This window comes from Microdochium trichocladiopsis (assembly GCF_020744255.1).
Source record: "Microdochium trichocladiopsis strain MPI-CAGE-CH-0230 chromosome Unknown B0I36scaffold_3, whole genome shotgun sequence".
Taxonomy (NCBI): domain Eukaryota; kingdom Fungi; phylum Ascomycota; class Sordariomycetes; order Xylariales; family Microdochiaceae; genus Microdochium; species Microdochium trichocladiopsis.
Window position 1 is genome coordinate 4,296,282 of NW_025763546.1, and position 24,233 is coordinate 4,320,514.

Consider the following 24,233-nt stretch of genomic DNA (forward strand, 5'->3'; position numbering starts at 1 on the left):
GCTGAATAAGAGCCCTCCTGGGATTAAGGAGCACATATGTGAATTGACCAAGCAAAAATACCCGTGTGCATGAGTCTCCATGCTGCCAGTCGGTAGTTAAATGATCCCAAAACGCCATGCGTCAACGATGACGACAGCAAGGTCAAAAGATACTCCGAAAACACCATTTTGACCGCTTCCTCCCGGACAATAAAAACTCAATCCAAACCAGCCAAACGCAAAAGTTCCATAGTCCATGCGAGTGGACGCCATCCGTCTCATACAGGGACACGCATTGCTGCATCGCGCCAACATGTACACTATCCAACAACGCCGTCGATGCCACCCAGGAACCGCCGCACGCGACCAATCTCCAAATCGCCCTTTTCGCTCTCGACTGCCCGTAACAGGCTGTCCACCACGGCGTCCACGTCGGCCTCCTGGATGCTTGTGCACAGCGCCACGAGCTGCTTGTACTTCATCTCGACATCCTTGCTCCTCGCGCGCAGCTGCGTCACGCTCTTCTTGGTGGCCTCATTGCGGTGCTTGAGCGCCTGGACGCGAGCACGGAGGACTCCTGCAGCAGGCAAGGAGCCGCTCACGGTGGTCGCATCAGCCCCCTTCGCAATCTCGTCGAGAGCAGAAGTGACCTTGACTTCCCACTCATTACCGGTGTTGAGGCCTGGTAGATTCTGTTCTAACCGTGATAATCGCTTCTGCTCTTCCTCGAGGCCCCGGCTCAAGTTCATCGTCTTCTGGCGTCCCAGAGACTGTGCCTTCGATCGCGCTTGTAATGTTTCCAACGTCCGTCTGGACTCGCCCATTTCTGTCGAGGTCGTCCGCAGCGAGGCATGTAGCGCGTCCAGGTCTTTTTGCTTCTTCTTAAGCTCAGCCTGAAAGCCTGACGTCGTCTCGTTTAGGAGATGTGTAATAGATGAGATGATCTCGTCTCCGCTTTCGCGGCTCTTGTGCGTGCTGCCAGCAGGCGCCGTCTTTTCGGCTGCTGTCGGCGTGATATCACCGTTCAGCTCGGTGGTGCCGGCATCAGTACCGACACCAAAGTCGACTGGTCGCAGGCCTGCCTTGTTTGCAATTGTTGGATCAGCCTCAATCTCGATGAGCTGCGCAACGATGCTTCGATTGCCTATCCTCGCAGCAATGTTGAGCGCGGTGTCTCCCGACTTGTCCTGCGCGTTGACAATCTCGCTCATGAAGCGACCGATTCCCATCTTGGGACTGCTGCCCTCCTGACTGCTGGCCACGCCTCCCTGGCGCACTACCCACTCTAGCAGGCTCTCCAGATAGTATCTGCTTGAGTGACTGCGGCCCTTGACAGCACTCGTGACAGCGATATGATGAAGCACAGTCCGGCCCCTGTTGTCGCGGATGTCGATCGTGCTGCCAAGAACATCGAGGAGCTCGGGGAAAGAGACCTGGTCTGAATTGTTCGTGACAGCGGATGCCCGCATGAGCGCGGTCTCGCCCGATGAGTTGACTCGGTATGGATTAGCACCGGACGCAATGAGGGCCTTCAGAAGAGGTATGCGGGCCAGGGTAGCAGCCCAGTGCAGTGCTGTGTGACTGGAGGCGTCGATCGGCGAGTCCAGGTCTAGGGGGCTCATGGCTTGCAGGATCTCGTGGTACGGCTGATTCCCGTTGTTATCAAGGAAAAGGCTCATCAGTTGGTTGCGTTTGCGCTCTGCCTCCGGCGAGAGGTCGAAGGGTAGCGGCACGAGAGGCATTGAGTCGTTCTGGTTGTCCATTGCGACCTGCGAGTACATGAAGGACGCGTTTGGCTCTGTCGGAGACCCGGGAAACTCGTTTGCGTACATCTCCATCGACTGTGAGTTGTAACCGCCGAAGCTATCAGCGGGAGTGAAGACACGCTGCCGTTTCCTCGCAGGCTCGTCGCCAAAGATCTGTGTGTTCTGTGTTGAATAGGCGGAGTCGTTGTGACCGAAATCCGACGTAAAACTCTGCTGGGAGTTGCCGGGAAAGTCGTCCATGTTCTGCATGGAAGACTGTCGGCTGAGCCCAGGCGGGCGGGAGGGCCCGTTGCGACCACGGGGGCCCGGCGAATCGAAACGCGCCTTGCTGATAGCAGCGACGGCATTTGACGCTGTGCTGGAGATGTTCTTGAAGAACGTGCCCGACGGCCCGTGCGTGCGGCCTTCCGCATTGTTGGCGCTGTACATACGCTTCCTCTGGGCGGCCATGGCCTGCTCCTTGGTCGGGGTATTGAAGTCGCCTTGGCCGGCAATGCCGCCGTCCTGGCCCATGTCGTAGGTAAGGAGCGGTCGAAGGAGCTCCTCCACACCGTACTGGCGGCATACCTCCACGCCACGCTCGAACTTGATCCAGGTGCCCTGGTATTTGCCATATCCACCCTGGACCTTCTCATGCTCGCCTGTCTGGATTTCCTTCTCGAGGATCTTGGTGCGCTTTCCTTTGTCGATATTGGCGACCTTGAGGATCTGTGTCGCATTCAAGCAGCTGTCATGGCGACGTCGCATGACGGCGACGCCATTGACTTCCATCTCGTATACATCGACGCCAGAGTAGACGGCCTAAGGAGTGTAAAAGCTGTTAGTGAGTGGCCGAGCAGTACAAGGAAGACAGCAGGGAGACGGAAGACTGACCGAATAGATCTGGGGCGCTTCCATGCTCTGATTCATGGAGTGGCCGTTTCGCATAGCCCCGGACTCTGAGAAACGGTGCAGCTGCTGCGAAGAAGGCTGGCTCATGGAAAAGGACTGCTGGGAGGAAGGCTGTGATTGCGACATTTTGAGGCCTTTGCCGTCGAAGCTGCTGCTGCTCGACGCTGTGGGGAGCTGAGGAGGGCCCAGTGCTGAGGGTGCCGCGGAGAAGGAAGCGCGGTGCTGGTGAGGCGGAAGAGCCGAAGGAGCGGCGGCAGCGAGGGTGCTGCCAGACATTGTGAGGTGGGAAGGGGTGGTGATGGTGACGGCGGCCATCGAGGCCCTGCGGAGCGCCAGTCGTCGTCAGTGTTGGCAGGCCCCTTCTAAGTAATATCTTTGTAACCTCTGCGACGGCGATGATGCTTGCTGAGGTAGGGCCGTGGTGTGTTGCTGGGCTGTAACTGCTGTGTGGGTTGTGCAGGACGAAGCAAGCGAGCAAAGGCAGGCCGTGCGGCGCGAACGACGGTAGAGGGAGCGAGGGTTGCAGAGCACAGTACGAGCCCGCAGGAAGCAGTGCGAAGAGTGAGTGCAGCAGCCAATTGTCGATGCAGGGATGTTCTCGAACGCAGGACGATGAGGAGCAGGGCTGGCCGAGAGAGGAAATAATTAAAGACGGGCAGCCTTGTCGCGAGGGCGTCGTGGGAGGATCGCGGTGGCAGCGTGGCCTGACGTGTCAGTTTCGTGAGGCGCCCAAGCGTGTCTGTCCCCGTCGGTCGCGAGCAAAGGGAAGCGGCGGCCAGGCCACCCGTGCGTGCAATTTCACCCAGGGCGCACCTGCCGCGCGTGTGGCCCCACCTTGTCCGCTTCCCCTCTTTCCAGTCCAGTCCCTGCCTGCCTGCCTGCCTGCCTGGGGCATCCTCCTTTGGCCAACTGCTGCTTTTTCCATGCACGGCTGTTCATGTCGTGCGCAGTGCATTGCATGACTCCCGGTGGGACAAAAGGCAGCCACCCATTCGCTCTCTGCTGGCTGATCCTGCAACCACTGCCGGCCCTTGACAAGACCGCGTTTCTGCAAGCGCTCGCTACACCACGCGTGTCGTCCTCTGGTTAGAGACTGCGCGTGTCGACGTTGGCATCACCACGCTGGGTTTGTCCTGTTCTGTCCAATTCACAAGCCACGCACAAAGAGACACACAGTGCTCACGCTGGGCGTGGGTTGCGTATTGGCGGAGCTGCTTGCCAAAGGCTCATGAGCAAGCATCCTTGGCCAAGACCAACTATGTAAGCCATGATTGTGGCCGACTGCCAAGCACGGCACATCTCTCAGGCAACACCACTCGAGCTCAGCAATCTGCCGCATGTCATACACTATTGTTACACTCCAAGCTGGTGCCTCTGACCTACGGAAACACTCAACCCCGGGCTCCGTGCCTGGCCCACAAATCCGGCTCCCGGGGGCCGGCGCGGATGATATGATAAGCGATAAGCAAGTCGACAAACCCCAGTGTGGACCCTGACCTGACCAACGCCAGGTGTAGAAAGCCCTCCAGCAACTGCGACACGATAGCTACCATCAGCAATCGTAAGCGTGCCCCCGACCACTTTCGATTCTGGAGCACGCATGTCCCAGTGAGATCGCACTGGTGAGGCTCTGCTGGCTGCACGAGCCCCACAGCCGACAAGCCTGCTACGACGACCCAGGGGAGCCATGCCGCCGCACATGATCCCCCACCCGGCCACGCCCCTGCACCTCTACCGTCACCTCCTCCGCGAAGCTTCCTACCTGCCCCTCCTCTGCCGACCATGGATCACTTCGCGCATAACGACACGATACCGCGAGTGCGAGCACTCAAGCGGCCAGCGGGCGGCGAATCACATCAAGTCCGCGCACGGCAAGCTGCGGTACCTGCGCTCCGCCAACGCGGGCAACGTGGAGCGGCTGCTACACCTGTGCTACTTGGCGACCGGCCGCCTAGGCAAGCGGCGGCGGGTTCTTGCGAAAGAGACGCTGATGCGCGAGCCTCTGATGAGCAGCGCCGATCTTGAGGCCGAGTCGTTCCTCCGCTTACCTACGCGCTTCCGGCTAGCCCAGACACACGACAATGCCACGCCGGCGCAGAGCAGCAGCGACTCTAGTCCTCCTGATGGAAGCCCGGAGAGCGGCATGGGCGGTTTTGCTGCTCTAGAGGCGGCGGCTGCTGCTGCTTCTGCTCAACAGACGACAACTAGAAGCGACGACATGGACGAAAGCGAGAACGAGCGGCCAAAGCACAGGAAACGAAAGGAAAAGGACTGGCTGGACAACTGGGACACGTCGAAGCTCAGAGCAGTCTCCAAGTCGCAGCTCGAGAAGAAGCCGCGCGGCAAGGGATTTGAGATGCGGCGGGCCTGGGACCCGGAGCTGTGGAAGGTGCGGGAGACCTGCCGCGGATTCACGATTCGGGATAGTCAGGTGCGCGCCCGCGAGAGGAGAGGGTACAGGCTCAATTTCAAGACGCTGCTCCCGCCGCTGCCCAACCACGAGTGGGAGCGGCTCGAGGCACTGGCCACCGGCAAGGGCGCGCCGGAGGAGTACGTGCTGCCACCGCGGAGGCCTGTCGCGCGGAGCATAATCGCACACTCGTCAGAGACGGCCCCGGTGGACGAGGCTGGCCAGGATGATCATGCCAGCAGCTCTGGCGGGAAGGGCGAATCTATCAGTACCCCAGGACCAGGTCTATCGTGGATGGACATCATCTCCAAGCCGATGCGGAAGCTCCAGCACCCGGGCTCGCGCAAGATGCAGTCCCTGTCCGGCCGGAGCGACCTCAACCAAGACCCGCGCGGGCCGGGCCGACCCATCGACACACGGGTCGTCACGCCGCGCCTGCTGCAGCGCATGGTGTACAAGCCCGTGTGGGAGGCGAGCGCGCGGATGAACAGCGAGAGGGACAAGAAGACGGGACAGCCCAGGCACCGGCTGCAGTGGGGCCGGGTGCCCGTCACGCTGAGCCAGCCGTCGAGCAAGATGCTGCCGTTCTTTGAAGGGGTCAACGACTTTGGCGGTTTCAAGGCGAGTTCTCCGGGGCTGAAGGGTCGGCTTCCAGGAGAGGGGCAGCAATGGAGAGCGAGGGAGGGCAAGTATCGGCACCTGGGACCGTCAGCACCTTAGACACTGGACGGGGTTAGCTGTGACGATGCGCTGTGCGGATTGTTCTGACCAAGTAGAGAAGTCGGATTGTGCTTTTGGTGACTCTAGCGACCGATGCAGGTTGTATCCGTTGTATATCATGTACATTAGACCAGATGAAAGGTTTCCGGCGTTATCAGGTATTATCCTTCTAAAATCGAGGCGTACTGTAGCAACACACTTTCCGCAGGCAGAGGAATCTCAAAGAGCATCCCAACCAATTGTCCAGCACGACTCTGACTCGACAGATGATTCCCGCTTGCCCAAGCAGGACGTCACTGCCTCCCCGGATCCAGCCGTCCTTGGTTGCTCGAGGATGTTCCTTTTCATTCACAACCTCTCCAGCCTTAAGACACGCAGGGAGCCAACGTCGTGTATTCCATCCATTGGTGATCGGCCGGACGCAAGTCCCACTGTTTTAGAGTGGAATATTCTAGAGCACCTGTCCTTCTTCGTTCTCCTATCTTCTCCATCATCGGTGAGGCTGACGCACCAGGATTCGCAATGGCATCCGATGAGCACCGTGCATGGGCGCTCCTTGTGGTTTTTACGCCCTTGACATGACATTTCGCCGAGGCTGCTGCACGCAACAGACACAAAATGGACAGACATGGGTCCACAAGCTCCAGCGGGGCCACACATGTTGGTGGTTGGCGTAAGCGGCGTGTTCGGGGTAATCGGCGTGGAGCACTCCGATTGCAACCCCCAAAATAACGTACCTGTGGATGCACACACACACCGATTCTGGATCGGATCGTGGTACCTGACTCTGCACGGGGTGACCCTTTGGGGGTCTTCTAGGCTAAAAAGTGCACTCCAATTGGCTTTGGCGGGGTACACGCCGAGTGGCCCCCCCCCCGGTTCCGGCGGTCGGCAGGAGAGGGGGGAATAGACGGCGTTGCTCCTGCCCTTTTATTTTATTTTAATTATGACATAACGCGGGGCGGCACTCGTGATTTAAAAAGGTAACACGGTCCTCCGCCTTGTAAACAGCTTCTCGAACAATTGTACTGGCCCAGACACTCGGAAAAGGATACTTTCTCCTCTGCCACACAGTCACACAATATTGGACGATTCGCGGACACCGCATTGGCTCGGAGAGACCCAGCAACGCAGCATTAGCATCGCCTCACCAAGTCAATTAACAAAAGTCACAATCATGCCCAACGCTCCTTGCACAGTCCGGCATGCTTGCCGAGAGGGTAAGTCACCGCATTCAGGGTCCAATTGATCCCTTGGGGTCAATTGGAAAAACATAGTCGCACGCATTCAAGCAGCCGACTCTTGGACGCTCACTCTCTCTCACACACACAGACGTCCCCGAGATCCTCGCCATGATCCGCGAGCTGGCCGACTACGAGAAGGAGCTCGCCAGCGTCGAGGCTACGGAACAGAAGCTCCTCGACACCATCGCCTTCGCGGACCCGGCCGTCCCGTCCAGCCCGACAACCCCGCAGACCGAGCCCATCACGCCGACCCGGCCAGCGCGGTGCCTGATCCTGACGACCGACAGTGTCTCTGACAGCAGCAACAACAACGACAACAACCAGGCAGGAACGGAGGTCGTGGGCATGGCGCTCTACTTCTACAGCTACTCGACGTGGCGCGCCTGTGCGGGTATCTACCTCGAGGACCTGTACGTGCGCCCCGCGCACCGGGGCAAAGGGTTCGGCAAGAGGCTGCTGGTCGAGCTGGCCCGGGAGACGGTGGCCATGGGCGGGGGCCGGCTCGAGTGGCGGGTGCTCAACTGGAACGAGCCGAGCATCCAGTTCTACCGGGCCATCGGGGCCGAGCCGCAGACCGAGTGGATCGGGCAGCGCGTGGACCGAGAGGCGCTGACCAAGCTGGCGGGAATGCTGGATTAGATTATTTGGTGTGTGTGTGTAATGTGGAAGGGTGGTGGGGAGGAGTGTAGTGCAATCAAATGCTTTTGTGAGAGCTTCGGAGAAGGGGGAGAAGGGGGAACCCAGGCGTTTGTGGGAATACTGCGACAACGATTTTCGCATTCTCTGCGCGGGGGGATAGGAATTCCGGCATCCCATAGAGATAGACCAAGACCTGGTTGCGATGCAAGTGGTCTCCGTGTTGAACCTGTATTTCTGAGCATGCCTGTCGCAGCAGGACACTCTGCAATCCTGTTCGCAGCACGATGGCGTGCATGCTTAAGTATTTCTAAGAAATCGCGGCATATGTGACGTCTTTGGGGCAGCCAACGCGAAATCAAAGGTAGCAATGGCCTTGATGCCACGAAATCGGACCTCCGCTACTGATCTGGATAGAAAGCTCTGGCATCCGATTGTGGATGCAGCAGATGGCCTGGCTGCTGCTACTGCGTCCCCATCGGCTCACATCAAGGCTACGGCCAGACAGGTAGCCCTAACACAGAGGCAGCATTTCCTGGTTTGCACAAACAATGGGGCACTTGTGGGGAGTGGCCACGAGGCGTGGAGTACATTGAAAGGGCGATTATCCCAAGAATGGACGTTGATCAAGAAATCAGCAGGCAGTGCAGCAAATGCAAGCCCGCCTCTCGGGCGTTTTTCTTTGGCCCGAGACGCCCGTGGCGGAGCGGAGGCCGTGGCCCGCCGGCGGAGGACGGACGGCCCACAGCACAGGACCCCTAGTCAAGGTGCCTGCCAGGCTGCCGATGCTGATGCCGATCCTTTGCAAGGTGGGCTGCCATTTCATGGTCCGATCGGAGCAGCTTCACCGGGCCTTATCTAGAATGCAGGGCAACCCCCAAAATGCATGCAGACGCTGGCATTCTGAGAATCACTCGTTGCCCGGCTCAATACAAACCAAAAACAACCAAGAAGAAAAAAAGAAGACGAGGGATCTCAATGCTGTGTTCTTGAACTGACAACACTCGCCACACCACAAACCTCCACCATGGCTTCTCCGCAACCACCTCCCCAGAACCGCTCGATCCTCATCATCGGCGGCGGCACCTTTGGCCTCTCCACCGCCCTGTCCCTCGCCCGAGCCACCGCATCCTCTGCTGACAGCCAATCCACAACAACAACGACAATCACCGTCCTCGAGAAGGACACCCAGATCCCCTCGCGCTTCTCCGCCGGCCACGACCTCAACAAGATCATCCGCGCAGAGTACGCAGACCCTTTCTACACGGACCTCAGCGTGCATGCCATCCGCAAGTGGCAGACCGACCCGCTCTACCAGCCCTACTACTTTGAGCGCGGCTACCTCAACGTCATCTCGGCGGCGGCCCCGGCGGCCACGAGGCAAGGCCTGGACAAGTACCGCGCCTCGCTCGAGACGCACCCGGCCTTCCGGGGCAAGGTCCGGGCCGTCCGGGGCGCCGCCGAGGTGAAGCGGCTCGTGGCCCAGTTCGACGGGCCGTGTGAGGGATGGGAAGGGTACTACAACGAGATGGCCGGGTACGCGCACTCGCGGGACGCCATGGACGCCGTGTACCGCGAGTGCAAGAGGGAGTTTGCCGACCGGGTCAAGTTCTGCGTCGGGCCCGAGCACGGCGAGGTCGAGCGGCTGCTCTTCGAGGGCGAGGGCGAGGGCGGGGCCGGCCGCTGTGTCGGCGCGGTCACGCGGGATGGGCAGGTGCACCGGGCGGACACGACGATAGTGACGGCGGGCGCGGGCGTCGTGTCGCTGATGCCCCAGCAGCTCGCGGGCAGCAGCAGCAGTAGTCCGGGAAGGGGACTGGGCCTGGGCATCACGGCCAGGTGCTGGGGCGTCGTGCACATCCAGCTCACGCCCGACGAGGCCGCGGCGCTGAGGGGCATCCCCGTGACCATGGTGCGCGACCTGGCCTTCTTTTTCGAGCCGGACCGCGACACGAACAAGCTCAAGTTCTGCCACATGGGCGGGGGCTATCACCATCTTGTTCACCAGGAGTCCTCATCATCGTCATCATCATCATCATCAGCGCAGAGCAGTGTGGCAGATGCAGGGCCGCCACGAGACCTCGCAAGCTCGCAGTTCGTGCCCGAGATCGACGTCCAGCATATCCGCCGCCTGCTGCGCGAGGCGCTGCCCGCCCTCGCGGACCGGCCGCTCATCGACGCGCACCTGTGCTGGATCGCAGACTCGGGCAACTCGGACTTTGTCATTGACTTTGTGCCCGGGGCGGTGGGCAAGTCGCTGGCCGTGGCGACGGGGGACTCTGGCCACGGCTTCAAGATGCTGCCCATCATCGGCGACATTGTCAAAGGCCTGCTGGAGAGCGGCGAGCAGAGCGTGGCCCGGTGGCGCTGGGCGGTCCACGAGCGGAACAATAATGACGGCAGCGTGGACGGTGTGCGGAACTGGCGCAACGGGGCCGGCAAGGACCTGGCCGACCTCGTCCGGGCCAAGCTTTGAGGGCGGAAGATTGGCATCGGCTGGGCGTCGCCTTGGTTCAGTTCGCGCAGTGTGCCGTTGATTGCCGGCCCTAACGTTTGCGGGGGTTAGCGTCCGGTGCCGGCGAGGGATCGGCGGCTTTCCCACCCCGGCCACACTTTATCTCCCGGGGCTCCGTCGGAGCAGCGGGAATGCTGATTGGTGCCCAGACGCCAGAATGGGGGGTGCGCAGATCCCTGTCTGGAGTGACAGCGTAGTAGCCAGAACCAGGGTAGCTTTATCTCTATCTGCACACGTTACATTCCCTTACTCACCCAATGGAGACCCCGAAGGATCTGCACGACCGCCGGCAGGCGGCCGAGTCGCGTAGGACATGATCTGCCTTATCACACCCACACATTATGTAAATGGTGACCTTCCGAGGTGGGGATGACTGGGATCAGGCGATAAATATCCGCAGGCGTTATTGGGAAGAAGACTGACCGACGACAGTTACTGTGACGCCTGGTTCCTGTCTTTCTTTCCCCCTCCTTCTGTGACAGACCGAGTTGTCATCAGTTCCCACCCGATCAGGAAAGGGCTCAGAGACACATCAGTTCAGTGAGGCAACATGCAGTTTGGCAAGCTTGCCTTTGCCCAGCGCCATGAGCGCACCGCCGAGGAGAAGTCCCTCGTGCGCAGGCTCGACATCTTCCTCATGCTCTTTGGCTGTGTATCCCAGGTCATCAAGTGTGAGTTCTGCGCCCTGGGCGATCCAGGTTATACATGTGTGTGTCGCTGCGACTAACGATGTGATCCCAGATCTTGTAAGCCACGAACTGCCACCACGGGCATGCCTCGGTTTCGGGCGTCGATGCAGCCTTACTCTGTAGACTATAGCCCCAACTATGCAGACGCTAACCATTGCCTCCCCATCTCAGGATCAAACAAACATCAACAATGCCTATGTCTCTGGCATGAAGGAGGATCTCAACCTCTATGGCAACGAGCTCAACTTGTAAGCTGGCCGATCAAGACCACCCCGAATATCGACCTGGACATTTTCCAGCCACTAATCACGCTCCACCCATTCTATAGCTTCAGCACATACTTCAGCATCGCCTACTGCCTCATGCTTGTGCCCTCGCAGGTCATCCTCACCTACGTCCGCCCCAGCTACTGGCTCTCGGGCCTCGAGATCATCTGGGGCGTCATCACGGGCCTGATCGCCATCACCACCAACGCGAACCAGGTCTACGTGCTGCGCGTCTTCCTCGGCCTGTGCGAGTCGAGCGCCTGGCCCGGCATGATGACGCTGCTCATGTACTGGTACACCCCGACCGAGCTCGCCAAGCGCATGGGCTTCTACCACAGCTGCCAGGCCCTAGGGTCCATGATGTCCGGCGCGCTCCAGGTCGCCGTCATCAACACCCTCCACGGGAGCAGCGGCATCGCCGGGTGGCGCTGGCTCTTCATCATCAACGGCATCATGACCGTCGTGGTCGGCGTTCTTGGGTTCGTCATGCTGCCCGACACCCCGAACAACGTCAACCCGCGCGCGTTCTGGTTCAAGGAGGGCCACGCGAAGCTCGCCATGGAGCGGCTGGAGCGTAACGGGCGAGCCGAGCCCAAGAAGATGAGCTGGGCCGGCACAAAGTAGGTCTTTTCCTCCAATGCGGTTTTTTTTTTCTGTTTTTCTTTCGAGTCTTCTTCAGGGTTCCAGGAGAGCTAAACGGATTTCTTTTGTGAACCAAAAAAGGCGTGCCTTCACTTCCTGGCAGCTCTACCTCATCTCGGTCCTGTACGTCGCCACCGTCATCGCGGCCTGGGGATACGCGTACTTCGGCCTGTTCCTCAAGTCGCTCCGCAACCCCGACGGGACGCCTACGTGGACCGTGTCGCAGGTCAACTCGATCCCAATTTCCGGCAGTGCCATCAACGTAGTTTTTGGTGCGTATATATACAATTCTCCCTATTCCTTCCCGCGTCTTCCGTTCCCTCATCCCCATCTCCCTTCCGTGTACCTCGACAAAGGACCTTAGAAGAGCCAGTTCACTAACACTTATTGGCTGCTGCTGCGGGTGATAGTCTGGATCTGGGCCATCCTGTCCGACCTCCTGCGGACCCGCTGGACGCTCATCGTCGCCCAGGGCCTGCTCGGCATCATGGTGTGCATCATGATGACCGTCTGGACGCAAAAGCCCGGCAGCACGCCCCTGGGCGTCGCCTACGCGGGCTACTTCATCGCGTACATCCCGCTCGGCACCGCGCCGCTCATCTTTGCGTGGCTGGCGGACATGTGAGTCCTTTTTAAGTGCTTGTTTTCCCCCCTCGTTCCTGGCTTCGCTTCTCCAAGGGATGGCGGTCTTGGGAGAGTGTGTAGTCTGATGGGGGAGTTTACCACGACGAGTTCAAGGATTGTCGTGAACACGCTGTGGGGAGAGCACAATGCTGACAACATCTCTCTTTCTTTGACCATAGCCTCCCCAAGGACCCCGAGGCCCGGACTCTGATCACCGGTATGGCCGTCGCCTTGTACTACGGCGTGTCCGCGTGGTCCCAGATCCTGGTGTGGCCGGCCGTCGAGGCGCCGTATTGTAAGTGGACGCCCTACCCTGCAAGACATACCTACAATGAGACGAATGCTTTTTTCTCGAGATGTGGCCAGAATTTATCACGGGACGTTTTGGTTGAAAAGAAGAAAACGCTGCTAACAAATGACGTGTTGTGCAGACCGGTATGGATGGCAGTCCTCCCTCGCGCTGTGGCTGCTGGTCATCCTGATCACATGCGGCCTGCGCTGGCTGGACATCAAGTACCTCAAGTATGTCCTTCCTCCTTAGCCTTTCCCTTTCCCCTTCAGACCATATCTCTCTCCCGTCCCCAATGCCTTTGCTGACCCAGAGGAACGACACAAAAAGACCGCAGCGCATCGCAGAGCACGAGCAGTACCTCGAGGGCAAGATCCAGGACCAGAAGCTCAAGGACGAGGAGGCGGCTGCGGCTGGTGCCGGTACCAGTGCTGGAGGTACCCTGCCCGTGCAGGTCGTCGACGGCAAAGGCCCCGCGGGGCAGGTCAAGGCTACTGCTGCTGTGGTGCCCGAGGCTTGAGCTCGACGGATGCTGTTTTATCCCGGCTCGTCCTGAAGCGCAGCAGCGGGAAGGGGCTTGGAAGGCAAGAACGTTTTGGGGGACAAGGCTCGGCAAAGAAAATGAGCAGCTTACGTGCCGCCAGAGCTCAAGAGCGTTCTGCTGCACATGAACGACGATTGGCATGATCTATGGGAATCGATGAGGTCGAGAGGGGACATATGATGAGGTTTTTGATAGCGTCGAACGAATGAGCGAGCGAGCGAGCAATGTTTGAGGCAGCCCCTTGCTTATAAAGTTGAGTTTAAGTGTCGGATTGCGGGACGTGCTGTGCATGACTGCAAGTTTTCGCGGTATATGATGGCCCCAAGCTTGGAGCGGCAGAAGAGTCGCATAAGGAGGGATTCTGGAAGCCGTCATGACATTTACACCAGACCGTTACGGAGAGAGAGAGAGAGAGAGCGACTGCCAAAGTTGTAGGTCTAACAAATCAGTGATGAAGGCTTGTGTGCTCTTCTAGACTTAGCACTTCAACTAGCAGTCGAGATTGTGCTTGAAGGACGGGCCCGCCGTGTCTGTGATTGGTTCCTTAACTCCTAGCGCCATTCAGAAGGGGTAGTTTTCGCGGAATTGTAACGCCGCATCGTACACAGATGGCCCTCTACCGGGTTTTCTTTTCTTCCACGAGCGTTTGCTTCAGTGTCGTCTTTATTGTCGTCTCCATTGTCGTCTTCATCGTCGTCTTCGAGCCTAGCTTAGCAGGTTGAGCCTCGATGTCCGGTGCTGAGTGCCATAACGTCAGTACTGACAGAAATGATTGCCTGCCAGCTAAAGAAACGTCAAGATACGGGCCCCGATGATGGACATACTTCTGCTGCTGTGCATAAAGTGCTGCTGAACGAGGGCAACTGCTTGCAGACCGGTCTGTAACACGCCGAACACTATGGTGGGGATATTTTCCGGGTTCATGGCGATGAACGCGACGCGACGTCTCGTGGCGTTTGCGGAGATGAGTTACAAATCCGGTTGGGCGCGGTTGTGTTTAGACTGCTTTTTAATACTGATGACCCAGACGCGTGAAAGACAGCTGCGGAAGCGATGAGACAGAGGTTTATAGCGGTTCCCTGGGAAATTAGCCTTTTCTTTTGTTAACACAGAAGGGTGATAACAAGAAATAACGGTTTGTTTCCACGTATTGGTGTAGAGCTGTCGACATTGATCTCCGTGTTGATGGAACTCGTTCCAAAGCCTGCTCCGAGACGCCCGTGGCTTTTATAATGACATTTTGGCCAGGCCAGCGCGTCGGCGCAAACGCGACTGGTAATTTCATTGTTTTTTTCCGGTCGGGCCTGCCTGCAGGACCACTCGCACTCAGCACGGCGGCATGCTGGCCTAAAGGTTGCAGGGTGGCTGGTGTTGCTGGTGTTGCTGGGGGGAGCTCAGTGTGTGTGTGCTGCGCCCTGATGACTCTTGACAAGATACTTCCTTGCAGCGCCAGCCCGGGCCCTGCTTTCCTTATAAAGAAAACTTTTGCTGCGAGCCCAAGGGACGTCTGGCCCAATTCTCCCATGGAAGCACCTCTGTGTCTGGCCGGCTTGCGTCCCGATTCGTCGACTTGTGCATGGCAGCCTCGCTGGCAAATGCACGCGGTGTCGGGGACGGTTCGAACGCGATCCTCTGACCCAACCAACCAGGACGGCCGACCATACCTGACACGCACAGCCTCATGCCCAACGCCATGTCGGCGTCCCAGAGCATTTGCGGCGATTTACGGCGGCCGGTCGAGGACCAAAACAAGTGCCCGTGGCTTTCCCGACGATGGGCGCTGCGCGGCTGTCGCGTCGCCAACCTGAAACCTCCCCTCCACGCGCAAGTTGCCTTGCCATGCAGCTTGGATACACAGAGACCTCAGAACTCGTCAGCCTATTCGACGTCCCGGATCCTGGATCTGTGGTCAGACTTGTGTGTGGCTGGTTGGGCAGAGACGGGGGGTATTGACCGAACAGGCCGCAGGTAAACGAAAGCCCCAGCACCACCGAGCAACCAGTGCCAGTCGTTGACCTTGTAACGCCGACCCTTGCTGGGTAGATTCTGGGCTCAGCTCGGTGATTCAATGGTTCTCCCGGGTCTTCCAAAACCCTACATCATGCAGCCCTCTCATGCTCGTAGCCTGTCAACCTTCGCCTTTTCTTGGTGTCTCTAGGATACTCAAGCGCCACCAGCGTAAGGCCTTTCCAATGAAATGAAGGAGCACAGCCGTGAACGCAAACAGGCCCTGCGAGGCTCGACAGAGACCAAAGCAGGACTTGGGCCGTGTTTCATTCGCCACGCAGGCAGATACCCCTGAAGCTTGCTGACGGATCTTTCGACAACCGCGATCCTATCGTCCTTCGCCGGATCTGTAAGGGCTCCGTGAAGAGCAATAAGGCCCATTATCATGCTGTAGCTGCTACCCTGGGCCGCTGGTCCTTATTTGAATTTCGATATCCAGATGGTACAATTTCAAAGTGCAGTCTCAGGGTATCCGCCTAACCCAGCATCTGCACCTGTTTGGAGAAGTAGCGCAAGACCTCTCACGTTCAAGGTTCAAGGTTCAAGGTTCATGCAAAGTGTCTTCGTGTAGTGTCAGATCAGGTAGGTTGAAAGAAAACAGGATTTCACAGCTTACCGGTGCTTGGGTTGATCCGCTCTCACTTGTGCGGCCCAGTCTGCCCATTGACGCTCGCCTTCCTGATCGGCAATGGACACGGTTCCTCCTGCGCTCGTCCCCACGCAGCCCTTGCGCTGGACTACAACGTCGCAATATCATTACAGCCATGGCGGTCCTGATGTTCGCTAGGATACTTATTTAAGTTGATGCTAAGAATAGGAGAGTAGATTCAACAACAAAGATGGGGTATTGGCAGCGAACCGGACTCACAACAAGCTCATCAGGCCTACAATCACGATGTTCCGGCAATTCAAGGTTCTGGACGGTTGCTCAAATACTGTACACTCGCTGTGGGTCAGCGAGCATGCGTACAGGTGCTCGCTCTCTCGACACAAGCTCAGATGTTTCGTGGCTTCCTAATGCAGAATCCCATCGCGGAGGGCTGCTTTCACTCGCAACAACTTGAAGACTTTGAGGATATCGCATGTCAAAATCAACATGCTGGTTCGCGGAAGTAGACACAAGAAGTATGCCGGCGTCCAGCACTTGTTTCCAAGATTCCGAGGGGTTTCCCCGTCATTGCTGACGTGTTGAGGGGTGGACAGTCAAGCAAGCTCCTCATCAGGCTTGTCCCTCGTCATACTTATGGTATTGGAGTATGAAGAAGGAGCTCGATATCATTGCTTATACTTCCGGATTCATCCCACGGGAGTCGTTAAATCTATATATGCTACTTGGGAACACCTATACTACGCCTCACGCCGATGAACTCAACCTCGAGAACATCTTACTCAACTCCCTCAACTACTACCTGGGCATATCACGGCCATGCACGGCCTAGCATGGGTATAACGGGTATATCGTGGGGTTGTGTAACCCCCTCCGCATTCGTTTTGCCGAATGGGGAGGGGGCGACTTTGTTGTTTGCGAGCATGATCTTTGTTCGCAGGTAGGGTCGTTCCAAACTTCCACTCGCTGGGTTCTATGACATGACGCACAGCAGGCTGTGGTAGGGCATGGGCTTGGCTTGTCGTGTGATTACTTCATACGCTCTGTGCCTCGATATCAGTCCCTGTGAGACATATATCAGTCTTGCTCTTGTTGGTCCGTAAAAAAGAACATGGACAAGGGAAAGACGGGATGGAGACACGGAGTGATAACAAAATATTGATGGTAGTAGTAGCAGGGGAAAGAAAGAGGAGGAGAAGAAGAATGAAGAAGGGGAGGAAGGAGGACAGAGAGGAAGGAGGACGGAGAGGAAGGAGGACGAGGAGAGGAAGGAGAAGAAGGAAGAAGGAGGGAAGGGAGGGGAAAGAGGACGGGCAGGAGGGAAGGGGGAAAAGAGAACGGGCAGGAGGGAGGACGAGGACGAGGAGGAATAAGAGGAAAAGAGGGCGTATGGTGTGTGGGTGTGGGACCAACAGGACCTACTTCTAACATTGCGAGTGTAGTGGTGCTGGGCAATGCCCAAGACGGCGAGGCCAATCTGGACGACACCCACAACAATGGAGCAGACGAGCTCCGGGGCCATTGTGTCGCCTGTGTTGTGTTATGTTGCGGAGTGGATGGGGACGTGGGGGGCAATGTGCGCAATTGAGAGATCTGGAGACTGACAGGTGATTTGAATGGGCAGCAGATATGGAGGAGGCGGACAAAGAGAACCAAGTAATGTGATGTTCTTGGGCGAGGGCTTGCGAACGATGTGCCGTGCTCGACCCGAGTGACCTGAGAAGAAAAGTTGGGCGGGAGCCTGGCTTTTATAAGGTGCTGCCATGCTTGCACAGGCCCATCTCCGACCACAGGCCCGGGGTTGTTAGACTCTACAGGGACTTGAAAAAGACCATTGCAGTGGTGCTGGGTTGAAGTCTACCCAGGTCCAGTCCACCTTCATTGAAGTAATGCGAGATTTCCATGCGGAGCGATTGTGGGCTCGTGGGGATAGAGCTGCGGCAGCAACAGCGGCAGAGAGTGAGCAGGACGTGGGGATGGAATTATGGCAGCGGCAGGAGCATAGAGTGCACGGGACGTGGGAAAAGGATCGTGGCAGCAACAGTGGCAGAGAGCGCACGGGACGTGGGGATAGAATTGTGGCAGCAACATTGGCAGAGAGTGAGCCTGTGCAAGACACAAGAAGCCTGTGCAGGAGGAGACGTGGAACAGCGAATTGGTGCAGGGAGTGTTGGAACTTTGGAAACTGCCAGAATTGGAGCCAGTGTTGGGGAGATCTGCACACAGGCTCGACACTTGTAATCGCACGCGTGCCTGGCCGTGGCCGACACAGGCTCACTACCATCTGGCGCTTGCTGCAGGGGAGGCTGGGCCAGTGCAAAGGAGGGCCGGTGCAGGCGTGACAGGTCCAATACCGCAGAGACGGGAAAGGCGGATCATGGTGAGCCAATGCAAGACACAGGCTCAATATCTTGTCCTTGCCCATCATGTATGCCTGCACAATAGAGGAATTGAGCGAGAAAAGTCAGTGAGCCTGTGCCAGGGGGGTAATTCCAGATCGGCCGCACGCTGCATCAAAGCATGCGCATCCAGCCTTCGCAGAGCGGGAACCAAGCCCTGCCAACGGAGCCTGTGCAAGGCATGACTTGACAGGGAGCAGCAGCCATTCTATCCCACAACCACAGCTACACGAGGACTGTCAAGAGAGCCTGTGCTTCCCAGGCTTTGAGCCAGTGCACTTGTCCTTCTTCCTTCTCGCCCTGTGTTGGTGACGACGACGTAGACCTGGCTTTGCGCCTGTGTTGGCTGGACTGGGCCGGGCAATGGGCCAGTGCACAGCCCCAGACACGGTCGGCGGCTAGGTCTGTTTCAACCCAGGACAAGATGGGGTGAACCAACAGCATTGTGCCTGTTGCAGCATAACGTTGTGGCGAAGCGTCCTGCTTTCTGCCCTTTGATTCATACAAAAAGCCTCCAGCTGATGCGATCCAGGTACCCAGGAGCATTTTGGAAAGTACATCCAAGTTCTTCATCATTTTCTCCCCTGGACAACAAGACAGCACGCATCTCAACCAGTCCGCGCTTCCCACCCGAGTCACTAGGCCAATCTCAACCAGGTCGCCACAGGGATTGCAACATGTCTTTCCAATGCCACATCTGCGACAAGCAATACACTCGAAAGCACAATCTCAAAAGCCATCTACGCGCCCACGCAGGTGAACGGCCATTTGTCTGCACCGTTTGCAGTCGGCCGTTTACGAGAAAGAGTGACTGCACACAACATGAGAAGACTCACTCAGGAGAAACGCCCCATGTATGCCGAGGGCCTCTGCAGAGCGGCGGCACTTGGGGCTGCGGCCAGGGCTTCGCCCGTGCGGCCAATCTCTCCCGGCACCATCGAAGGGAGGTCGGCAAGATCTGCATACGTCCGCGTGAAGAAGAGCAGCAACAGCAACAGCAACAGCAACAGCAACAGCAACAGCAACAGCAACAGCAACAGCAACAGCAACAGCAACAGCAACAGCAACAGCAACAGCAACAGCAACAGCAACAGCAACAGCAACAGCAACAGCAACAGCAACAGCAACAGCAACAGCAACAGCAACAGCAACAGCCAGCTGCGCAAGTCCCTATCTCACAATCAACGGCCCCTCTTGGCGCCTCAACCCCATCCGATAACATGCGCCAGTCGGCGGGACGACTCCAAGTGCTCCCGCCTCCCGAGCCTCCTTCTCTGCAATCGGAGTCAGACCTGTCTCAATTGTCGTCGGAGACGAAGATGGTATATCTGGAACAGATATTGCGTGGAAAAGGCAAGTCTAACAAGCCGTACTTATCTTGGGTCCGCATGCTCATTATTGTGTTACAGGCTTCGATGTAGACTCGGAGTTGCGGGCCATGATGCAGAAGGATTCAGCTTTTGCACTAATAAAGCGGGAGACAGACTCAGATGGAAACCGGACACTGAGTCGGAAACGGACAATGACTAGACGAGTACGGAGCGCGGCAAAGCGGAGAGTGTACGTGAAGAAAGAAAAAGGTGCGCAGGCGACGACTTCATCTCATAGGTGTCAGGGATGAAGTGTGTGGGTTAATGCTTCAAGCTAAAGCTAATGTGAAGCTTTCCATGGAGGACGGCATTTTTTGTGATTTCCTCCGAAGACTATTTCAGCTTCTGGTACTACCTCGCGACCATCGTCGCCATTCTGCGGTGAATTGCTGAGTCGCGGGAGACCCCTGATTGAACGTACTCACTGCTATTGTTCATCACTGAATAGCTCTCAACTTGAGGAACTCTTTCTCGCCTCAACATCTCCACATCCAGTGACTTCCCGCGTGGCCACTTGAACTGTTCGTGATTCGTTTTGATGAGCATCATGGCTAGCGAGCCTCTTTCCACATCAATTCCATGTTGAATACACTCTACAGAGATGCGGCAGTTAGGAAAACACTTCGAGCCAGACGGTCGCGAAGCGGGAGCAGTGGAAAGGTCGTAGGGGATCAGAGGGCACGAGAAGTCACCGTGTCTCTAGTGCTTCCTCGATGTAGATATTCCGTCTATCAACCGTCCAGAATCGATGCCATACTAGCTTATTTCAGAGGCACCTCGCCCTGATGTCACTTCCAGGCCACCCTCGACATTTTCGTATGTTCCGAGGGCGAACCAGCGCTGAGTCAGCTCTGCTATGTCAGCGGCATCACCCGGGGCTTACAATCTGCCACCGAGCCACATGCGTTGCCTGGAAATTGCCAATGGCGATGAGGGTCAACGACCGCGGAAGGAAACCCAGGCAGCACCGCTAGAAAGATGTCAACGGGTATCTTGACTTGGAGCGTAGGTTCGGCCATGGCGTCGTTCGACACGACCCCTTGCCCCGTTGGGCAGTTTGTACAACGAACAGTGCCTAACGTGTAGTCGAGAATAGACTTCTATAGGCAAAGGGGATCTAGGCTACATCTCTTTTCATAAACACCGTGCTCGATTCGTGCCCGGGTCCTAGGATCGCTGTGAGCTCCCGATGGTAATGGTTGACCACGGTCTTGATCAACTGATAACCCCTCCTGGAGTACCACTCCTGATTCGTCACCTTGGGCACGCCCCCGAACAAAGCATTGGCAATGTCCTCTCTGCGCTGGTCTTCGGCCTTGAGCGTGTCCAGAGCGAGTGCCTTTGCGCACAGTGGTTCCAGCGCAGCCATGGACTCTGCCGCTGCCATGGCGGCGCCGCCGAGGCCCTGGCTCTGCAGCACGGTGGAGATATAGAAGGTGGTGATCCAGTAGCACCCGCTGGCGGGGAGGTCGAGTTGCAGGTCTTTGGCACTCGGGTTGCCTGGGTCCAGGCTGATGTGGCCGACAGGCTGAAACTGCACGCCAGAAGGTGTCACGGGCTTTGCGTTTATGGATGTGCTGGTGTCAACTAGCGGGATGCCAGGCTTTATGGAAGTGTGAGCCACTTCATCTCTTTGAAAACGTCGAGGGTATCCGGCGTGACGAACCTTTGGATAAGTCGCGAGGTGCTGCTTGATCAGATCATTCCTGTCCGGGGCATCCTCAGGGATGACCTGTGCCCGCAGTCCGAGGTTAGCACTGTGACGGATGTTTATGATTGATTCCGCGTACGGAAAACTCACAACCCAGTAGATACATTTCGAGCCTTCAGCCTGTGCTGTTCTCCACTTCTCAACATGGTTCGAGTTCCAGCCGCATTGCACACGCTGCTGGAACAGTTCCTCAACGTGTTCCGGGGAGTTGGGATCCCATGGAATCAGAAGTACCACACGCTTTGCCATGATGTTGGACGTCGCCTGTCAGGTCGTTGTCTTGCTTGTGGAAGTGGTTGAGAAGTCAATCTGGCAGCACACCAACTGCTCCTGTGTCGTCGTCAGTTTTTGGGGGGAACAATGCTCGCACTGATTCAGATGCAGGGTACAGCAAGCTACTTGCACCAACATACATGAGCAAAGCAATGACTGGTGTAAGATGCGCTCGATTTTATAGGCTACCTGGGGCTTAGTCAGATCCTCTGAAGCATCCCAAAGCGGACCATTTTCTGCTCCACATGACACTTTCCATTTGCCTGATCGACAGGGGTATCCGGCCAAGGGCGCGCCGCTGACAGAGTACGGGCGGAGGAGGGGCTAAGACGACCACCCTCAGGTCCCCCCATCCAGTCTTTGTCGCCGTTCGATAGTGGATCTTTGTCGTCCGAATTTTGACCAATGAGCGCTTATGCTTGTTGTGAAGCTCATACTTTCTCCTCAAGACCAAGACATCAAGTAAAGGGAAGTCATCTGCTTACCAAACCATCAACTGCCAGGCCCGCTCTCCGCAATAATCCCATGTTAAACCTCACAGCTTGACCCAAGCAGCACATCATGCCCCGCGGCTTTGAACCACATCGGTTTGGGCCTGTGCAGAGTGGTTGGCGGCAGCAGTCGACCTTTGTGTGCAGTCTGATCGACGGGGTACTCTTGGCTTGGGCCTGTATTCCACGTCGCCAAGCCCTTTCCCACCAGCGCACTTCTGGGCCAGTGCGAGATGGCAACATGCCGGTCTCGAGGTATAAGAGTGAAAGAGGCTCGCCCGTATTGCTGCAATCAAATAGACTGGCCGGCCATGAAAACAGCAGATAAAGAACCCCCCCACGTACAGGTATTGAGAGCGTGAAAGACGACACCGCTGTGTTTCTTCTGTCCTGTGGGCAAGCACACCCACAGACATCCCGCCTGTCTCGATCACGAATGTTGTCTTGGATAGCCATCCACCACACGATTTCCCAAACAGCATCAGCAAGACCGACACAAGCATGGCCCCGGAGCTCATCTGCACAATCGTGATTGGCCTGGTCCAGATTGGTCTGGCGGGTTTTGCCATTGTCCAGCGTCACTATGACCGCAGGCTCAGAGGTAGGTCGATGCCCACCCTTACCTGGCCTGGGATTTCTGAACTTGCCTCCTTTTCTCTTTTTAACGGTGATACTTACTATAGCGCAAGTTGGGACTATCGAGGCGTACATCCTCTGACCTACTAGTACATTTGCACCTACCCGCGGTATCGCATACAGCCAGGGAAACCAATGGCGAAGATGTGCTTCAGTTCGGGTTAAATACGACCGCGGGTCGAGCGAGGTTGACCCAGCGATGACATCGTGATGGCCGGCAGGATCATAACAGAGCGCATCTTAGACGTGGAAGTTGAGGAAGATTTGTAGCGTAGGATTCCAAAACAGGAGAGAGGTTTAAAATGTACCCATCAAGAGTCACGAAAGCAACATGGAAGAGACGCTTGCAGAGTGGGTCAAAGCGTTTTGCTGTACCTAATATGAGTAAACAGACGATGCTTCAGCACACAACGACTGTATCATATAAGGCTCGGACGGACCAGACTTGGGGCAAGAAAAAACGAAACAACGCAAGATGCAAAAAACATACAACACCGGGGATTCGCTGGTCGTCACCGACCCAACTACTAGTCCGGCGGTATTAAGTCTTATATGTAGGGCAAGTAATATCTATTTCTAGAAGACATAAGGTCCATAAACGGAAGATACTTTTCCTCCATATATCTTAGTATAGTAACCGCGCCATATTTAACCGCCCCACTTAGAGGGCTATTTTCGATACTAGCGGACCGTTATACCTACTCCGTTATTAGTATCCGTTTTCCTTAGGGCCGTAGAAACCCGTTTCGATAATAACATAATATAGTGTTGGAAGGTATGTCCGATATAAGGATATTTATCCTTATATAAGATGCAGGGTTGATAATAAGGGATAAGTAAGTAAAGGAGTGTGTGAGTTACTATTAGAGTGCTCTATCTCTAAACTAAGTTCTAGCTATAGGAATAAGGGAGCGAAGCGACCTTATTGTGACGACCCGACCAACAGGTCGCAAGATCGGGCCAGGGACAAGGGTGTCACGATCCGATCTCCGGGGTCAACCGTCTGATCGGCGCTGTGGGGTTTATGTCCTGAATAAGGTAGGTAGCGACCTTATGCAATACTGACTCCGTGCTTGTCGTGTTCTCGAGGGGTTGTCGTTCGTGTCTCTTGCGAGATATCACACTCGGGTCAATTGAGTGACTAGGTCAAGTGAAGGGTGAGAATGATACTTAGATTGATCGCTGAAGTACAAAGGTAATGGCTGTCTATCTAGGAAATCCTTCGCATTATATCCTTTGCCCTTCATCGTGGTTCCAAGGAGGTGTGTCTCTGGATCGCTGGATATGTTCCGATCCACATATCCTGGATCGCTGGATATGTTCCGATCCACATATCCTGCTGACATAATGAAATGCTTACGTAACCTGGGGTGTGCCGTCCCGCGTGCATGACCTGCCCTTGTCCCTGGCCCGATCTTGCGACCTGTTGGTCGGGTCGTCACAAAGGGCAGGTCATGCACGCGGGTCCAAGAAACATTACCTAAGCCACCATGATGAGTCATCCAGGACAGGACCACGCCAAGA

The 24,233-nt window shown here is 56.7% G+C and overlaps 7 protein-coding genes across 7 annotated transcripts; 5 read left to right on the plus strand and 2 right to left on the minus strand.

Moving 5' to 3' along the window:
* Positions 1–299: 299 nt before the first annotated feature.
* Positions 300–2,642, minus strand: B0I36DRAFT_373229 (uncharacterized protein; the record flags this gene model as incomplete). Its single annotated transcript, XM_046160169.1, has 2 exons — positions 300–2,546; positions 2,619–2,642. The coding sequence occupies 2 exons, from the start codon at positions 2,640–2,642 to the stop codon at positions 300–302; spliced, it is 2,271 nt and encodes a 756-aa protein (XP_046016042.1).
* Positions 2,643–4,323: 1,681 nt separating this feature from the next.
* Positions 4,324–5,766, plus strand: B0I36DRAFT_240060 (uncharacterized protein; the record flags this gene model as incomplete). Its single annotated transcript, XM_046149731.1, has 3 exons — positions 4,324–4,670; positions 4,866–5,237; positions 5,289–5,766. The coding sequence occupies 3 exons, from the start codon at positions 4,324–4,326 to the stop codon at positions 5,764–5,766; spliced, it is 1,197 nt and encodes a 398-aa protein (XP_046016043.1).
* Positions 5,767–6,728: 962 nt separating this feature from the next.
* On the plus strand, positions 6,729–8,000 carry B0I36DRAFT_429954 (acyl-CoA N-acyltransferase). Its single transcript, XM_046162514.1, has 2 exons — positions 6,729–6,986; positions 7,099–8,000. The coding sequence occupies exons 1-2, from the start codon at positions 6,944–6,946 to the stop codon at positions 7,647–7,649; spliced, it is 594 nt and encodes a 197-aa protein (XP_046016044.1). The 5' UTR covers positions 6,729–6,943; the 3' UTR covers positions 7,650–8,000.
* A 568-nt stretch (positions 8,001–8,568) lies between these two features.
* Positions 8,569–10,408, plus strand: B0I36DRAFT_319430 (FAD dependent oxidoreductase). Its single transcript, XM_046153414.1, has one exon. It carries the CDS (start codon positions 8,674–8,676, stop codon positions 10,120–10,122), a length of 1,449 nt encoding a protein of 482 aa, XP_046016045.1. The 5' UTR covers positions 8,569–8,673; the 3' UTR covers positions 10,123–10,408.
* Positions 10,409–10,711: 303 nt separating this feature from the next.
* Positions 10,712–12,923, plus strand: B0I36DRAFT_238464 (major facilitator superfamily transporter; the record flags this gene model as incomplete). The annotated part of the gene is made up of 8 exons (XM_046149618.1): positions 10,712–10,832; positions 10,903–10,907; positions 11,022–11,098; positions 11,179–11,736; positions 11,840–12,030; positions 12,169–12,379; positions 12,562–12,677; positions 12,814–12,923. The coding sequence occupies 8 exons, from the start codon at positions 10,712–10,714 to the stop codon at positions 12,921–12,923; spliced, it is 1,389 nt and encodes a 462-aa protein (XP_046016046.1).
* A 5,818-nt stretch (positions 12,924–18,741) lies between these two features.
* Positions 18,742–19,901, plus strand: B0I36DRAFT_286540 (uncharacterized protein). The gene is made up of 2 exons (XM_046151604.1): positions 18,742–19,581; positions 19,638–19,901. The coding sequence occupies exons 1-2, from the start codon at positions 18,750–18,752 to the stop codon at positions 19,847–19,849; spliced, it is 1,044 nt and encodes a 347-aa protein (XP_046016047.1). The 5' UTR covers positions 18,742–18,749; the 3' UTR covers positions 19,850–19,901.
* Positions 19,902–20,487: 586 nt separating this feature from the next.
* Positions 20,488–21,709, minus strand: B0I36DRAFT_286541 (uncharacterized protein). Its single transcript, XM_046151605.1, has 3 exons — positions 21,400–21,709; positions 21,265–21,330; positions 20,488–21,201 (listed from the first exon to the last, which is right to left on the minus strand). Exons 1-3 carry the CDS (start codon positions 21,556–21,558, stop codon positions 20,716–20,718), a joined length of 711 nt encoding a protein of 236 aa, XP_046016048.1. The 5' UTR covers positions 21,559–21,709; the 3' UTR covers positions 20,488–20,715.
* Between the last annotated feature and the right edge of the window lie 2,524 nt (positions 21,710–24,233).

Bases quoted from the DNA above. Each gene is read 5' to 3' on its own strand.
- B0I36DRAFT_286540 (XM_046151604.1), top strand. From the start codon at position 18,750: ATGCGATCCAGGTACCCAGGAGCATTTTGGAAAGTACATCCAAGTTCT. The intron at 19,582-19,637 runs GCAAGTCTAACA...ATTGTGTTACAG, and splicing joins ACAGATATTGCGTGGAAAAG to GCTTCGATGTAGACTCGGAG.
- B0I36DRAFT_319430 (XM_046153414.1), top strand. From the start codon at position 8,674: ATGGCTTCTCCGCAACCACCTCCCCAGAACCGCTCGATCCTCATCATC.
- B0I36DRAFT_429954 (XM_046162514.1), top strand. From the start codon at position 6,944: ATGCCCAACGCTCCTTGCACAGTCCGGCATGCTTGCCGAGAGG. The intron at 6,987-7,098 runs GTAAGTCACCGC...TCACACACACAG, and splicing joins CCGGCATGCTTGCCGAGAGG to ACGTCCCCGAGATCCTCGCC.
- B0I36DRAFT_286541 (XM_046151605.1), bottom strand. From the start codon at position 21,558: ATGGCAAAGCGTGTGGTACTTCTGATTCCATGGGATCCCAACTCCCCG. The intron at 21,331-21,399 runs GTGAGTTTTCCG...CTGCGGGCACAG, and splicing joins CGAAATGTATCTACTGGGTT to GTCATCCCTGAGGATGCCCC. The intron at 21,202-21,264 runs GTTCGTCACGCC...ACTTCCATAAAG, and splicing joins ACCTCGCGACTTATCCAAAG to CCTGGCATCCCGCTAGTTGA.